The following is a 16,536-nucleotide window of genomic DNA, read 5'->3' as shown; positions in this document are numbered from 1 at the left end:
ACAGTCAGTCTCAAAATACTAGTCTAAAGTATCCCCATGCATTTTTAGGCAACCTGGGTTGTTACCACGCCACGGGGAAGGTGGACAGAGGGATATACCCTCCCAGTGAACGTGCACACGAAGAGCTGAGAGTGGGCAGCTGGGACTGGGGAGGGGGGAACCAGTGGTGTGGAAGGATGCTCACTGCAACTGGGAGCCCGTGCCCGGGAGCAGATGGTGTTTCACATCCAATTCTCACTTGCAGTAGGGTATAAAGATGTCACACAGTGCTAGGTTCCCAGTGCAAAAAAGGCAAAAGCTTTAGTGGTAAGACAGTTTCATAATCACAGTCGTAATAATTGTTTATCACTGTAGCCATAGCTGCAGCCTCCAGGGAGGGAGATGCTCTGCGGGCAGAGGCACTGGGTGGACTGGCCAGCTGGGATGTCACACACGGTCCCTTTCTTTGCCTCCCCTCGCTGGAGATGAGGAGGAGACAGGAGCAGAACATAGTGCCCCGTTGCCAGTTGACCAGGGAGCTGGAGGAGGGCGAGCAGATGGAGCGAGGAGGCTACGTGCGTGTGGGTGTGCACGTGCAGGCCTGTGGGCAGCCCCTGAGCACACCCAGCCCCTGAGCACACCCAGCCCAGCAGCGCCGGGCAGGAGACTCCCAGGAAAATGCCCGGAGGGTAGGGATGGCCAGGGCTGTGCTCCCTGCCCTGCCAAGGGAACGCTTTTCCCACCTCCTGCTGCCTCTTTGGCTGTCAGAGGTCCAACCCACCTCCCAACCATGCTCCAGACCTGCAGTCCCACCTAGGGAGTTTTACTTATCACTTTCCAGTAGCTGTATTCTTTAATATACTCATTGACTTTGGAGAAATGCCCCAATCAACTGCAAGAAAGAAGCATATCATAGAATGGTTTGGGTTGGAAGGGACCTTAAAGCCCCCCCAGTGTCACCCCCTGCCCTGGGCAGGGACACCTCCCACCAGCTCAGGGTGCTCCAAGCCCCCTCCAACCTGGCCTTGAACCCCTCCAGGGATGGGGCAGCCACAGCTTCTCTGGCCAACCTGGGCCAGGCTCTCACCACCCTCAGAGTGAAAAATTTCTTCCCCACATCTCAGCTGAATCTCCCATCTTTCAGTTTGAAGCCATTCCCCATGTCCTATCACTACATGCCCTTGTAGAGATGTGGGATGAGAAGGGGAGCAGGGGAGGTAGGGAAGGGCAGCAACTGCAGGTTTCGACTCGCTTTAGACACGTGGTCCTTTTCTGCTGACGTGGCAGTATCTTGTACTGGGTCATGACAACATGAGATGAAGCCCCTGGAAACCTTCTGTCCTCAATGTCCCTTTGCTAAGACTTCTATGATACAGTGCAAGTCTTTTCTGGAGGGGACTGGTTGTAGCCTGCAAAAGTTTCTCTGCTTCTGCAAAAGGGAGTTGGGCCAGATGATCCTCTTTAGCAAGTGCTGGTAGTTCCTCTTGCCCAAAGCTGGGGATGGAGAAGGTTCAGTGTAATCATAGATTTGGGTTTACACTTTGTTAACACATCACTGGATGTTCTCCAGCCAAGAGAGACTCTCTGGTGTCACCTGAAGTAACAGAAAGGGTGGAGGATATATAGTATATATACTACATATAGTCTACACCAACGAACCCCAAATGAGAACTTTGAGGTTTTGGGTTTTTTTAAATGCAATATACCATTCAGAGATTTTTCTAAATGGAAATTAATTTACAGGAGTCCCTCAGCCTTTACGTGGCCAACTCAGGTGCAGCAGTATTCCTAGGAGATGCACTTAAAGTAACTTGCACCATTCCATGCACCAAGCCATGGAGAGAACCTCACAAGATTGTAAGAAAATCTTCCCAGTGTAGAAAATGCATTAATTTCTGAAACAGTAGATCAGTTACATAATTGAAGAATATGCTTGCACATGAAGTGGATTTCCGAATGTGAAAAAGCAGCTGGTTGCTTACAGGGAGACTGCTCGTAGTAGGAGAACAGCTTCTGCTGTCTGGCTGCGAGAAGCGCAATCGTATTTATTCTCCCTTGTGACTCATATAACTGTATTTACTCACCACTCCAAAGGCAATACCTTTGGTTTTTAAAACCATCCTAGAGTGTTTGAATTTAAAAAAAAAAAAAGTAAAAACCCCCAAATGAAGCACCCATTCCAAATAATTGAGTCCCTACATAGATAAAGGTGGCAAAACTTATTCTTGTGACTTTTTCTTATTGATCACACAAGTGATATTGTTTGTGGGTCAGATCTTCCCAGAACTGACAGCATCACTCCAGAGCAGTGCTTGGCAGCAGAGGCCATGGAAGTTTTTGGCACAGCCTGTGATTTCTTTTTTTCCTGTAATACCATGTGGCGCTCGCTGGAACAATCTGATTTATAAAAAAAACCCAAAAAGATTGTCCTCTGCCTCTCACGCTTCCTCTTCCAGCACAAGTAATAAAATCACCGCACCCTCCTGGCCCGTGTGCCCGTCCCTCTGGTGGGTGGGAAGCGGAGGGGAGGACGTGGTGGTGCCCTCTCCCATTAGCCAAGGGCTGGGAGAAGCAGCTGGGGTTCCTCTGCAGCGCGTGGAACCCGTGGGGAGGACACAGATGCACAGAAAAGCTTGTGGGAAGGCTCGAAGTTGTACATATTGCCCAAGTCTCCCCGTCTTGGCAGGCGCTGCGCGTCGCGGGCAGGATGCTGTGGTGTGTTCCACAGGCAGGGAGCTGCACTCCATCAGGCTAAACTAGACCCATGGAGTGTTTTTTTTTTTTTATTCCTACTTTGCTGAAACATGTCATTCATGCCACGTCTTCCCGGGTGCCTACCAGATGATGAGCCTTGGTTCTGTGGGGTTTAACATTTTAAAAACTCCCGTTTCTCTTCCCAAACTGGAAATCCAGCCCTCCTGCTGCTTTCCACCTCGGGCTGGTGGTGGCTTTTGTGCCCGAGGGGGAAGTTCTTGGCTCTGGGTCAGCCAAGCCCCCGTGGTTTGTCACTTGGCAGAGGAACAAAGACAGGGCACATCCCGCCTCCGAAGGCGCAGCGCTTCCAGCGGTGCCGGTCCTGAACCCACCGTGTCCCGGGTGCTTGGGAATGTTCCTCGTGCCAGCTGTGAAATACTCACTCTGGGGTTGCAGCACTAACGTGTTAAATGATTTATAAGATCCTAACATGAAATTTATTTGTAATTCCTCTTACTAACGCTTGCTTTCAATTCTTCCCCCTCTTCTTTCTTTTCCGGCAGATTACCATTGAATTGGATAATGCTGAGGTTTTAATTTTATTTATTTTTCTACAGTGTTGTTTCCGTGGTGTTTGTTTTACGAGTAGCCCTGTGGTCTGTCCTGTTGTCTCTCCAGCACTCAGCTCCCCTGTGTCAGTGAAGTACCTGAGTTTTCAGTCTGCCCTGTGTCTGCGCTGGGAATAGTTGCTGTAACTAATTCCACGTGTCGTCACTTGGAGTATTAGTCTGAATGCAGTTGTAACTTCACAGAATGATATGGGGCTGGAAGGGACCTCTGGAGATCATCTCCTCCAACCCCCTGCAGGTCCACCCAGAGCAGGTCCCACAGGAACGTGTCCAGGTGGGGTTTGAATGTCTCCAGAGAAGGAGACTCCACCACCTCCCTGGGGAGCCTCTTCCAGGGCTCTGCCACCCTCACAGTGAAGAAGTTCTTCCTCATGTTTAGGTGGAACTTATGTTCAAGCTTCTGCCCGTTCCCTTTTGTCCTGTCCCTGGGCACCATGGAAAAAAGACTGGCCCCATCCTCCTGACACCAACGCCTATAAATACTTAAAAGGTGGATCAGATCCCCCCTCAGTCTTCTCTTCTCCAGACTAAAAAAGTCCCTCAGCCTTTCCTCATCAGAGGGATGTTCTAGTCCCTTCATCTTCATAAGTAATCATCTGGTGCCAAGCCTTTCCTCATCAGAGGGATGTTCTAGTCTCTTCATCATCTTCATAAGTAATCATCTGGTGCCGTAGTAAATCCCATGAAGTTTGGGCCCAGATCCGAGTGCTTTGGGGCCACCAGCTGCCCCAAGCCCCATTACGTTAGCCCTCAGCCGCGATGACCCAACATCGATGAAACAGGCTCCTTCAGTGAAACTAAATCCTGAGGTCTGATGGCATTCACACAAGGTGGAAGACCCTGAATGAGGTGTCTCCACTCGTTGGCCATCGAGAGCCATTGCTTATGTCCCGGGGCTCCTGCCCAGGGCTGGGTTCTTGAGCAGAAACCCACCTTGTACCGAGCAAGGTGACAGTCACGCAATCCCTCAAAGCATCTCACCATCCTTCCTCTTGCTTCTCGGTGGGGTTTGGTGTGTGAAGCCACGTAAAAGGCTGGGGTGCGTTGTGAAAGCCGCGTGGTGTAACCCCGTGAAAACAGCCAGCTTGTGAAGCTGTTTCTGCCTGAAAAGCTTCCTACCATCGAAAGCCTGCCTCGGGTTGGCAGGGCTGGTGTTCGTGCTGCCTGTAGGTCTTTTTCAGGCGGAAAAAGCCATATTTGAGTGAGAACTTTCAGTTGAACTGAAATTAGGCTTTCTAAGGACTTCTGAAAGCGGTGTGTCTGTGTGGGGCACAGGCTGGAGGGAGGGAGCTGAGCTGTCTCTGCTGCTGCAGCTTCCTCATCCAGCTCAAAAAAACCCCACGTGTGGGCGCTAAATTTGAGAGCCTTTTTGCATAAATGTATAATACTGAGAAAGTGATTGACTGGCACCTTATTTTACTGAAACACCAGGAAAAAAAAAAAGAAATATTTTCCTGTCTGTGCTTTGTTTCCTGCATTCTCTCCTCAGCCAACCTTTTATTTGGAACAAAATTTAGCCACTTAAAATGCTACTGCTCTTTATTCAATTGAGTAGATAATGAAATAGGCCATAAATGGCTTTCTGTAGAACTTGTTAATTTTGATGTTGATGAGCTGAGTTCACCTGGGTGAACTTCCTTCTGAGAATCTAATAATATTTGGGGACCTGGCCTGTTGGAATGGATTCTAAATAAGAACTATTTGTCACAGAAGTAGCCCAAAAAGCCTACACGTCGCCCAGGGCTGGGTTGGAGGGACTTTTCCCTTCAGCAGAGCTTCTAGGGGAGGGAAGGAACAGAATTTCTTGTGAGAACAAAGGGGAGTTGTGGCTTTTTGGGTTAATTTTTCACCTAGACTCTGGTTGGGATGCTTGGGGACCCTCTCCAGCCAGGATCTGAGATACTTTTCTTAGGCAAAATTCCCTGGCTCTCCCATTGCCAGTTTCAAGGAAAGGCTCTTTCACAGCTCTGCTGTCACCTCCAACCTGTGCATGAGATACCTCAGGTGCGCTCCAAGCTTCATACCAAACTTTTAGTATTACATAGCTCTGGAGGTGCTGGAGTGTTCAACCTCTGCTATAATTATTTCCTCTTTCTCTTTTTTTTTAATAAGCCAGGAATTTTTTTTCCCCCTCTCTTACCTGCTAGGCACCAGCAGTGCACTCTGTTTTTGACAAGTCAGTCTGTAGTATACAAACGATTCTGTCTCAGGCAGTAGACCCCTCAGGTTGGGTGGTGCTCCAGCTTCCCAGAATAGCACATAAAGACATCATTTTAACTTGGAGAGACTTCAGACAGAAAGCTGAATTGTTTAATTGCAAATTAAGTCATAATGTGAAACTCTTTCCCCTGTAGTTTCTGGCTGCAACCTTTTGCCGGCAATAAATCACAGCCGGAGCGTGCGGAGCAATTTGGGATTTGCTCTGGAGGAACTTTATTGCTCCTGGATGGAGCGACTGGGTGGAGGGAGCAGGTTTACACCCATGGGCAGCGAGCGCTGGCTGCTTAGAGGGGTTCGGATGGGGCTTGAACCACTCACAAGTCTCAAAGGAAATCCTGGGGTTTCCTTTTTATTTTCCCCTCCTTTGTCAACCCTGGAAACTAAACATCTAGGGCAAAGAATGCAGGAATCTCCATTATTAGTAAAATCATTAACTTTCTTTTCTGTGGAACTAGGCACAACTAAATTTTTCTGATCAGCTGAAGTGCTCCTTGTTCCCTCAGGGTAAAACTCCATTAAAGTAACTGTGGTGTGATTTCATAGCCTTCATGTGACTGTATACATAGAATCCTAAATATAGGTTGATTTATAGATCCTAGTTGCGTATTGCAAGGTAATTTCAGTGAGTGGTGGGTCCAAATAATAGAAGTTACTGAAAATGCCAGAAGGTCCATGCATTTGTTACTGAAAGTCGGGTTAGAAAATCAGTGTTCCAGTCCCCCTTAACGTTTTTGTGAGCGAAGTGAGGGAGTGCCCCTGTAACTGGGTGAATAATGCTGGAATTCACCTTTCTGGTAGGAAATCCCCCGCAGAACAGGAAGGAGGGTGAGCCCTTGGGGCTGGGGAGCATCTGCAGTGCTGGAGAAGTGGTGTGGAGATGAAGCAGGGGGTAGCGTGGTTTAATGCCTAATTCACGTGTTTTCTGTTGAGGGGGTTTATCTGGAATTCCCTTTTTTTGTTGGGAGTGAGAGACAGTCTCCTCAGATTTTCCAAGGAGAAGCGGTGTAGCCTGGTGTTTGTTTTCAGCATCTGACTGCTGTAGTCTGAGGACCATGGTCTGGTCTGACAGAAATATGGTGGTGGCATCTTTTTGTAGGTGTTTTTTGAACTCTGCAGCATCCGCTGTTGCAGCAGGATTCCTATAAGAGGTTCTTCTTCTGGGGACAGGCATTAGGGTACACTAAGCATGAAAGTCATCTTGCAATATTTGCAAAATGTTCAGGTTCCTGTAAACTTGTCAAAGTGCACAGGCCCCTGGGATAGGGGCTGCGTAAGAGAAGTATTAAAATAAAGAGCAGTATTTTGAAAGATGGATGGAAAGCTCGATTGTTTTGGTAGAAGACCAGAACCATGAGAAACTGTAAACCGTTTGTGCCATATTTGTGCCTTCCTTGTAATGTGATTGTGTTGAGTTTGGGTTTGTCCTGATCTTGGGGACCTGTGTGGTCCTGGGTTTGTGGTGGGGGCTCCTCTTTCTCCGGCTCCATGGGCTGTCCTGGAGCATCAGATGGGTGACAGGAGCTGAGGAGCTGAACAGGGTGGTCTTAGCAGGGGCTCTGTGCAGGCTTCTCCTGTAATAAAGCAGGCAGAAAACACTAAGGCACTGGCACGTTGTCTGTGAAACCCCTTGGGCTGAGTCTCTCTGGATGGACGGGGCTGGAACTGCTGTGATCCTGTTCTTGGTGGAGCTGGTGGCTAGTGCTGGTCTCTGGGAGAAGAGGTTCAGGACAGGTAAATTTTTCTTGAGTGTTATCAATTGTGAATCTTTACACAACAGTGATAACAACCCCAGCTGTAATTAGCCACAACAGCTTAATTTACTTTTAATTCAACCCCCAACCCACTGAAGAGTCCAGGCACGATGCAGATGCAGATTTTGCGGTGTTTCGCAGCCGACGTTGCGATGCTGAGCTCCTCCCTGGGTTCCCTGTGGTCCAGGACGACTGGGGCACTGCAGCTCCTTCCTAGTGAGACGTTGATGTTCTCCACACCACGTCCCCATCCCCTCTCCAGGGGCTGGACAGGCGTTTGGGGACAGCGTGGCCCAGTTCCCACCTGGGCACTAAATCATGTACATCCTGGAGAAACACGTTCATATTTTCTGGGCTGAGGAGGAGAGAAGTGTTAGTGCTGACCTGCAGGTGGCACGCTCAGGATGCCGAATGCGGCTGGGAGACATGTCCTACTTTATTTTAATTTTTATTTTTTTTTCTTCCTCTCCTTTCCCCCCCCCTCGCAGCCACATTGCAGCGAGCGGCTCCGCTGGGCACCAGCCAACATTCAAGCAGCAGTTACATAAGAACAGCCTTTTTTTTTCCTGGAATTTAGACCCACTGCTGATGTGTGACCTTCAGCAGGAATTGCCAGTGAAGGCTCTGGAGATGTTTACAGTCACGGTTGCTGGCCCCGCAGCCCACGCCAGTAGCCACCGTGGGGCTGCCGACGCTCCCCGTGACCACCCCTCCCATCCCATTGGATTTAGATTTTAGTTTTCAGGGTGAAGAGGGGGTGCTCTGCTGTTCCCCCCCCTGCTCCCAGGGCTGGGACAGGGGCCAGAAAAACACCCCAAAATGACCAAATCCGGCAAAACTCTATAAGCACCTGGAGTTCCCCTTGTAATTATTTCACTTTTTTAGGATTTGAAGTTAAAAAGCTGAATTAAGTAAAACCCCGTTTGTTTTATTTTTTTTTTCTGGGGTTTTTCTATTTTTACTCAGTAATGACACTTCTTTATGCAGCTGATAAAATGGTATCCAGCAAAATACACCTGCAGACCCACTCGATAGAGTTGTGGGGTTTTTTTTTCTTCACCTCTTTACTTGGGTCTCGAGGTTTCAAGTAGTTGAAAAGGGAACTGAAAATCCTGGTTCAAAGGGGTTGACTGAATTAACCTTCTCGGTGCTCTTTCTCAGTGATGAACTAAAGCTACAGCGGCTGAGTAAGGTGCAAAATATGTGCTATTTTATGCGTCTTCTGATTGGAGTTGGAAAATGTATTAACCTTTGAAGTGCTGGAGAGATGCAGTTACAAATTATTTTCCTTGTAGAGACTCTACAGTCATTTCTCTTGTGTATTTTGCACTTAGACAGTGCTTCACTTGTTATGTCTCAGGCAGAGGAAATGCAGGCTCTCATAAATTTTTGTGGGCTGCCTTATATTTTTTTTTTTTCCCCTTCAGAAATCCTGCAATCTTTGGACAGCTTTCTATTGCACGAACTGGCAGTGGTGAGCTCTTTGGGAAAGGAGGCTGGAACATTTCTTATAGGTATTTGTCACCAAAAAATTAGAAGTATTTAAAATATTTACACCGTGTTACTAGTTAATTAAAGCTGATAATGAAAAATGTATAGTGAAGACAGCTCTTACTCCATTCAGTTATTGTAAGAGACCTGCAATATTGAGGATTTAAAGAGAAGCAAGTGGTTGCACTCCCATTGAAGGTCAGTGGTGAATTGGAGACCAAGGTCTCTAGCTCCAGGAAAGCCCCAGCCCAAGTAAAACATGCTTTTTCATCTGAAAACTCTGGCAAATGAGAGAAGGCACTCCCGTAGGCAGATCTCACTGACCTTTCAGCGCAGGCACCGGCAGCTCTGACGCCAAATTTCCCACCTCATCGTCTGGCAGCTCACAAAGTCTCTGCAAATTCACTGAGATAAGGGAGGAGGAAAAATCCATTTAGCCACGTCCCTGCTCTGGCCGTGCACTGCAGCGGCGAGGCCAGGGGGTGGACGTGTGTGGTTCTGCTCCATCATGGACCAGCAGGAGCTGGGGGTGTCTCTGCACCCTGTAAGTCCCACAGGTCTCCTGGGAGGGCTGCAGGACTCGGAGCAGCCCGTGCCAGGGCAAGGTGCTGCTCCACATCTCCCACTGCCTCTTAATTTGTGAAGACTGTGAGATCCCCCATCACTAAAAGCACACTGCTCAGCAACTTTTGGGTAAACTGTAACGTGGGAAGCTTTTTCAAAGCAGTTCAGTGCTTTTAGTTCCCAATTATTCCCCTCTGCTCTGAAAGTCATCTATAGCAAGTTAAATGTGTGTTTGACAAACACCTACATATCATCTGCAGAGGCTAGAAATTTCCTATCCAATTTTTTTTCTCAGTTCTGCGAGGTACCAGCATTGGCCTTCCAAAGGAGACTTGGCAGGCAGGTAACCTACGGGGAGTTTCCTGCTGTGATTGTAGAGTTATGAAGGGCAGGAGCTTAATTTGTGCTCTAGTCTGTTGTCGTGAACCAGACGAGGTGGTGCTTTTGCTGGGTGTCTTTCAAGTAGGAGCTGTATTTCCCAGAGAAAAGAGGAGAAATCCAGAAAAGGGAGGGAAGAGTGGACAGGGACTTCCAGGACTGTGTCACCAGCCAGTCCCACTGCAACTCCAGCTGAGTTCTGCAAGAGCTGAGGCAGAGGGCAGTGGTTTCAGAATAACGTCCAAGATCTTCACCGTAGTTCTTTGCATCTGGATATACAACCTAGCTTATCAAAACCTTCACGTGCTCCTCGGCTGACTGACTCTGCAGTTGTGTTTTTTCCCCTTTTTATTTCCTCCTCTGTGCCAAATCTCGCCCCCCACCACCCCGATAATTAGATGCCATATGCACGGAGTTGGGCTGGTTCCTGAATTCACAGATTTCAGGACCAGAAGGGGACTGCTTGGTGATTTAACCTGACTTCCTGCGCAGGGCAGCTCGTTTCTCGCCATTGCTTCTCTCCTGAGCCAAATCAATTGAGTTTGACTTTGACTAAGCTTCTTCAAAAGGCTCGGTGTTGATCTTGAAGACCTCCCAGGACAGGTATCAGTTTACTGTTGCCTTGCACCAGCCGGTCACCTTCCTGTCCCATGTAGATAGTGATGGGCAAATGACCTAACAGACACGTGCGGTGGTTTGGAAAGTGGCATCAGCCCGTGGAAGCTGGACAGGCTGAGGTTTGTCACCTTTCAATCTTTTGGATTCAGAGATGGCCTGAAGTGGACGAGGTTTGTGGTTGTAAACATGCTGGTTTGTCCATTGTTTTGTCAAAATTCTGATGGTTTTGGTGAGGCTGAGGAGAAAAGGATCAGGTTCTTGAAAGTGTGTGTGTGTGCTCACACAAACATGCAGGATTTACTGAGAAGATTATTTCCCACCCATTTGTAATGTTACAATATGTGATGTTTTCCCTCCTGTTTTGCTGAAGCCACTGTCCAGAGCAGACCCCAGTCTGTGTGGACTGGAATCTCCACCTGCCTTTTAAATGCATTTCAGGCATTTTCAGCGCTCACCATTCTGGGTGTTTTACTTATATAGTTGAATTTAAAAAGAATATTGAGAAAATCAATCCCGAGGCTTTAAACCTAAAGGAAAATTTTTCTGCATTTCCTCAAACCATTCCCACTTTTTTATCCCCAGTGGTAGTTGTTTGGATTTTCTGTGAAAGACCGGATTAGACAATTTACATCTTGACTGTTATTTTGAAACCAAATGAAAATCAAACTTTCATACCTTCCTCAAAACCATAAAGGAAAGGGACTGAAACCTCTCCCGTATCTCACGAGTTGAGCTGTAGTGAGTTCACACTTGAACTGTTACTTGCTTTGGTGGTTTTTGAGGTGGATGCATCCACTGTTGAGTCAGATGAAGACCATTCTGGGAAACGCACGTCGTCTGCATTGGGGGAAATGGATGCTACACGGTCACCAACAGGTCAAAGAAATTGTAGTTCTCCTGTTATGGCTAATGATGAGTGGTTTGTTTATTTGCCAGCCTTGTGGGAATGGAAACTTCAAAGGAAGAGGGGGGTTTTGCACAGCAAGTTGAAAGGAACTTTTGCTATTGCTCGCCAACAGTCAAGGCTTCACTCTTCTCTGACCCTGCCTCCCACTGGGTTTCAGATGAGAACCTCCCCGCTGTGGCCGTGGCACTCGCCTGGCCACCGTTCAGTATTCCACAAACCATCCCTTTTCTTCCAGGTGGAGGGCTGAGGTGTTGGGAGACACGAGAAATGGAGCAAAATTACTCCTTCAGCCTACTCTCCTGCCCTTCCATCCTTCTTGTAAAGCAGAAGCTGAGACCTTGCTGTTGTGTAGTGTGAAGCGTAGCGCAGTGACTACGGCTCAGTAATTCTTTGCTGTTTTAACCCATTTTGACTCAATAACATTTTCAGTAATCTGCAGTTTATATTCTTAATGAAAGATCGCTAGAGGCCATGTTTGTTTGGAGCGATCCATCTGAGCATGGCCAAGGGCAGTAGCTTTTGTGTGTGAAGGGGTTTGTGGGGCTGGTTCTGAGATGCTGGTCTCTTCTTTATGGGCTGTCTGCGCTGTGGTGGGAAGGCACAGGAATTTGCTCACCAGAATAGGTACTTTCTCCTCCTCCCATTTAAGCTGGAAAGATGAGACTAATTTCACACTGATTCACAGAATGATGTGAATGGATGATCTCTGGAGATTATCCAGTCCAACCCCCTGCCAAAGCAGGTCCACCCAAGGCAGGTTGCACAGGGTTTTTCCTCTGTGCTGGTTTTCAGCCCCAGAATGGTGATGTATGGTTGCTTAATTTGGAGGTGTGGGATAAGGCCAGGAGTAAGGAAGCTTTCATTGGGAACCCACAGTCCAGTGTGTTATCTTGTGGCCGTGGTGTCCACTCGACCTGCCAGCTCCAGCCTCCCCTGCCCCGGACGGAAGGCACCTGATTTCCCTCCCAGGGGAACATGCACAATTTCCTCGTCACTGTTGACTATTTAAAGGAGGAATTTTTGTGCTTTGCTCCGAAGGGAGTTGTACAGACGGTGTCTGCAATCAAACAATGTGCCCAGGCTCCCCGATGACCTGATACGGCCTTTCCAGGGTCCAGCCCACGGCAAGGGTGGACAAAGCGGGTTGTGCAGGAACTGTGTGTTCCTCTGCATAAATGAGGTTCTTCCTGTTAACTTTTTTGGGCCTCTGGCTTAAATACTCCCTGCTTCCATCCCACCGAGGGAGAAATGGTTTGCATGCTTGTGAAGGTTCCAAGAGTGGTGACAATGCAAGGAAACGGTGGACCAAAGGCCGTGTGAATTAGCCAGGGGGAAAGTCCATTAGGAGAAGAACGGAGAGCAGCTCTTCCTGGCCAAGGAGCTCCTCTTGGCTCCTTCCTGGGAAGCAGAGTCTCTCCTTATTTAGATTTCTGGATCCCATGGCCTTCCTCTCTCCCTCTGCTCCCTCCGTTTTTCCCAGGTGGTGGCAGATATTGAGTTAAAAATCTGAGTCTCCCTCCCAGCCTATGCTTGATTTGTCTGTCTAGTCCCTGTGCCCTCTGGGCAGACAGGGAGGACCAGCGGCTGACTTAATTTGGTATTACTGTATCGTCCTTGTCTTATTTCTTAGTGTCTGCTCCTGCGAAGTTAAATCAATTTACCCACGATTTAGTAGGCAGCTTCATTTGAATGTTTAGGTCTCTGTCGTATGTCTGAGCTCTACCAGATAAAAGCTCCTCGTCTTCATCTGTTTCAATGTGATGATCAGCATTTTAAATTTGAAAAGCTGTCACCGTTAAGTCTCTTATCCCATTGCTGGTGTTTGGTGCTGTATCGTGTATCTTTTATCTTGGGAAAAGAATGTTTATAGATGAGAATCCGCTGAAAGCGCTGTTGTTGTTTTTTTTTTTTTTTAAGCCAGCATTGTAAGGCTGCTGCCTTTCTGTGACATGCAGCCCTGGCTTCCTCCTCCTCCTCCTCTTCCTCCCCTCTGGGGATGGATGTGCTGCCTTCATCCCCTGCCTTGGCAGGTCCAGGGTGCGTGGTCCAGGCTGCCCAAAAAGCGCATCTCTGCCCGGCAGACCTGTGTGCACCTGCAGCTAAAGGCTTTCTGCCTCTGCCTTCATGCAAAGTAGTTGGGGATGTTCAAAGGGTACCCGCTAAATTCTCCAAATGCAGCCCTTTTAGGAGGTGGGTGGGCGGGTGTAAACAGTAATTATGGATATAATTCGTTTGTGATGATTCAGCCGAAATCGAGTGCTTTGCTGCCTCCCTTCCCCTAAGTGTTGACCACTAGATTTCTGTTGGGATGAAAGATTCTTGAAGAATGACTAATTTCTCTGCATTTTACTTTCAACTAGCTGCCGCAGCCTCCCGAAACGGAAAGCCCTGTAGAGGTGTGTCACCCACCTATATTTGTACAAACAGGCAAATATTGGTGTTTTGAAGTAGTCCTGGTGGAGTGTCTTGTTGGTAAAAAAAACCCTGTGAAATGTGTGTTCCTGCGTGGTGTTAAGACAGTGAAAAATAGGTAGACTTGTTGAAGTGGTTTAATCCGATACAACATCATAGTCTAGTCTGAAAATATTAAAAACCTCATGTAAACCAGTCCCAAATCTGAGTTCTTTCCAGCCATTCCCCTTATGCTTTAAGAAGGCACTGGTTGAAAAGTCTCCTCTCAAATGCCCCTGCATTAGCAAAATGAGACTTCGTTTCTCTGGCTCCTAATAACAGAATTTGGTTTTCCCTTTGTCTCGCATATTTAAGACCCTCGATAAGGAAATGGAGGTGTCAGAAGAAGTTAGTGGAAAATTTAGAACCCCAGAGCAGCTGGTTGTCCTGTTTAAAATGCCACAGCCAAACAGCTGATGGTCACTCCACATCTTCCTAGCTCTATGGTGAACTGGAATGTAGGCACCTTTTCTTTATGAGATACCCCAGCATCACTTTGTCTAAGACAGATTATTTGCCATAAATAAGATGTAAAAATGTATGAAATATCAAATTCTTTTGAAATTATCGGGACATCCAGGGATGGCATTGGCAGACTGTACAACTGACCGGTGCAAATCTAAGTGAAACAACATGGAAGTCTAATTCTAGGACAGTGTTCATCCTCTGAGCTATATAAATATGAAGATTATAAATTATTTTGAAGTCATGAAGAAAAAAAATGCAGTTTGTGGTGGTTTAGACCTTTGTATTTGTAATTTTTGTGGAATAGTGTTTAAATGTAAACTGAAACTCTGAGTGGTCATAGAACGCCTTTGAGATGTTTGGGAGATGGCTCCTGGTTGAAGATCCTACACGTTTTCAGAATGCCTTAAAGCAGCAAAAACTCAACATATTTCACGTTGACAAAGTGGAAGTTCCATTCGTGAAAATGAATATCTGATGTAAAACAGAGATATGATTTGGAAACACGCATGTGCCAAGGGACTTTGTTTAGTGAACCCCCTCGAAGTCCATGGCATGGGGATGGAAATCCCACAGGTTTTGCGGGAGGCCCTCTGTGAGTCTCAAAAGAGCTTCCTTGACCACGGTCAGACGTGTCAAAGTACCTACACTTCCTCCCGAAGTGTGTGTATGGTGGGACGGGGTGTTTGTGTGCGTACCTGTGTATCCGTGTGCATGGGCATGCATGGTTTGAGCTCTTCAAAACTTCCCCGTGTTACTGGTAACCATAAAACTAGTCGGACTTCGTGTTTTCCTTGGATCCATGAGAATGTGGTGGGCCCCGTGCATGCCGTGGTGGTCTGCTGGAGGGTGGCAGAACAGACTGGTTGAGTGCTGCCGGAGCTAGGGGAGGGCAGATGTCCTGTTCTGATAGCTTGTTGGTCAATCTTCCTCATCCTCCCCCCTTGCTTTCCTCTGTGACTTCCCTTGATATTTTCCCTGAGTGCCAAGACGTTAGTGTCTCCGTAGTGATGCTCTGCTTTACAATGAAATTTCTGCACGCACAGCAGGAGCTTGATCAAAGTCTACCACAGAGGCAACTGGAGGATCATAGAAGGGTACGTACAGCAGTCGAGTGCCTTCACAACTAATCCTCTGCCTTTTCCTTTTAAACAGTGAAGAGTAAGTCATGTAAGAAACTTGTGTGGTTTAACGGCTTGCTGTGGGTCTTCTGGACGATCTAAAGCCACCCTCAAAAAAAGGGGTGCTGGAGCACCTTCTCTGGTGGGAAATGGAAGGAGCAAGCGCTTGGCTGCTCTAAACTCAACCCCAGATCCTGGTCTGGTTTGATTTTTTCAAAGCACTCTCCTCTGGAGATGATCACACAATTATGAAGTGCATCGGAGGTCACCTGCCCCTTCCGCACCAGCCAAGCTGCAAATTCAGCCTTGTTCATACATTTCTGGATTTCTTCTGCTTTTGTAGCTGGGAACAGGATAGCGGCAGCTTATAACTGCTTCACTCTTAAATAGTATTAAAAATTCTCTGTTTTAAAGGTAGCAACGGGGTTTTGGTATCGCTTAAACTGAGTTGTGTATTGCATCTGCTTTTGGAACACAGGTACAATAATGTTTGGATACTGCTTACTGTTTACCTGGATGGTGAGTGCAGATGAAACCGAATGCTGTTGGGTGTTTTTTTCCTAGGTAGCATATTTGATTTTTTTTTTTTTCTTCTTCTTCCTGCCCCCAAACATCTGATATTTGTTTGCATACTGCACGCATCAAAGTGGTGTACAACAGTAACATGATGGTTAAAGAGCTGTTCTGGAGCCAAGCGTTGCAGCTGAATTAATTACAACATTTCTTAAATACCACTTATTTTTCCTTCCCTCTCCTTTGATCACAGACTGGTTAGCTAGCGCAGTGGGTTTGAATAATTTTGTAGGAAACCAAGTTTTTTTTTCCCAGTTAGAATTGGAAAGGCTGGTGAATGTGTGTTGCCAAACCCCCAGAAGTGTGGATGAGCACGCTTTCGGGCTAGAAACAGCAAATGCTCCATACGTGTTCCCACTTGTATTTTCTGGCTAATTGTCCTGTTTTGGACACGCTGCTCCTAGTCAGCGGAGGTGCTGCAGGTCTGTCCTGGGAGCTCATGCTCCCCGAGAGGCTTCTCCACTGCCCCCCAGCTATTTTGAGCAAAGAATAGAAATTCCTTTCTGCTCCAGGATGGACAAGAAGGAAAGTCCTAGAGATGACCCCAGGAGCTTTAGGTTACCCCTCTGAGGGTGACCTTACCTACAGGGCAACCTTCAGGAGGAGTTTATTGAACAGCAGTTCTTGTGGTTCAATATCTATTGTTATCTTTGTAGTAAGTACCAAAAATTCCTGGGTTTAAATGCTCTTTGATA

At 47.3% G+C, this 16,536-nt stretch overlaps 1 protein-coding gene across 1 annotated transcript in view; it reads left to right on the top strand.

The window, feature by feature from the left end:
* The window catches only part of ITPR1 (inositol 1,4,5-trisphosphate receptor, type 1), a 191,774-nt gene that overhangs the window by 98,520 nt on the left and 76,718 nt on the right, over window positions 1–16,536 (top strand). Inside the window, exons 38-40 of the mRNA XM_014946800.1 lie at window positions 3,237–3,263; window positions 13,592–13,627; window positions 15,197–15,244. Coding sequence (XP_014802286.1) covers window positions 3,237–3,263; window positions 13,592–13,627; window positions 15,197–15,244 — 111 coding nt within the window. The remainder of the gene's footprint in view (window positions 1–3,236; window positions 3,264–13,591; window positions 13,628–15,196; window positions 15,245–16,536) is intronic.

The sequence above is a fragment of the Calidris pugnax genome, unplaced genomic scaffold (genome assembly GCF_001431845.1).
Source record: "Calidris pugnax isolate Ruff unplaced genomic scaffold, ASM143184v1 scaffold81, whole genome shotgun sequence".
Taxonomy (NCBI): Eukaryota; Metazoa; Chordata; class Aves; order Charadriiformes; family Scolopacidae; genus Calidris; species Calidris pugnax.
Note: the sequence above shows the minus strand (reverse complement) of the source record. Positions and strands in the feature narration are given on the sequence as shown.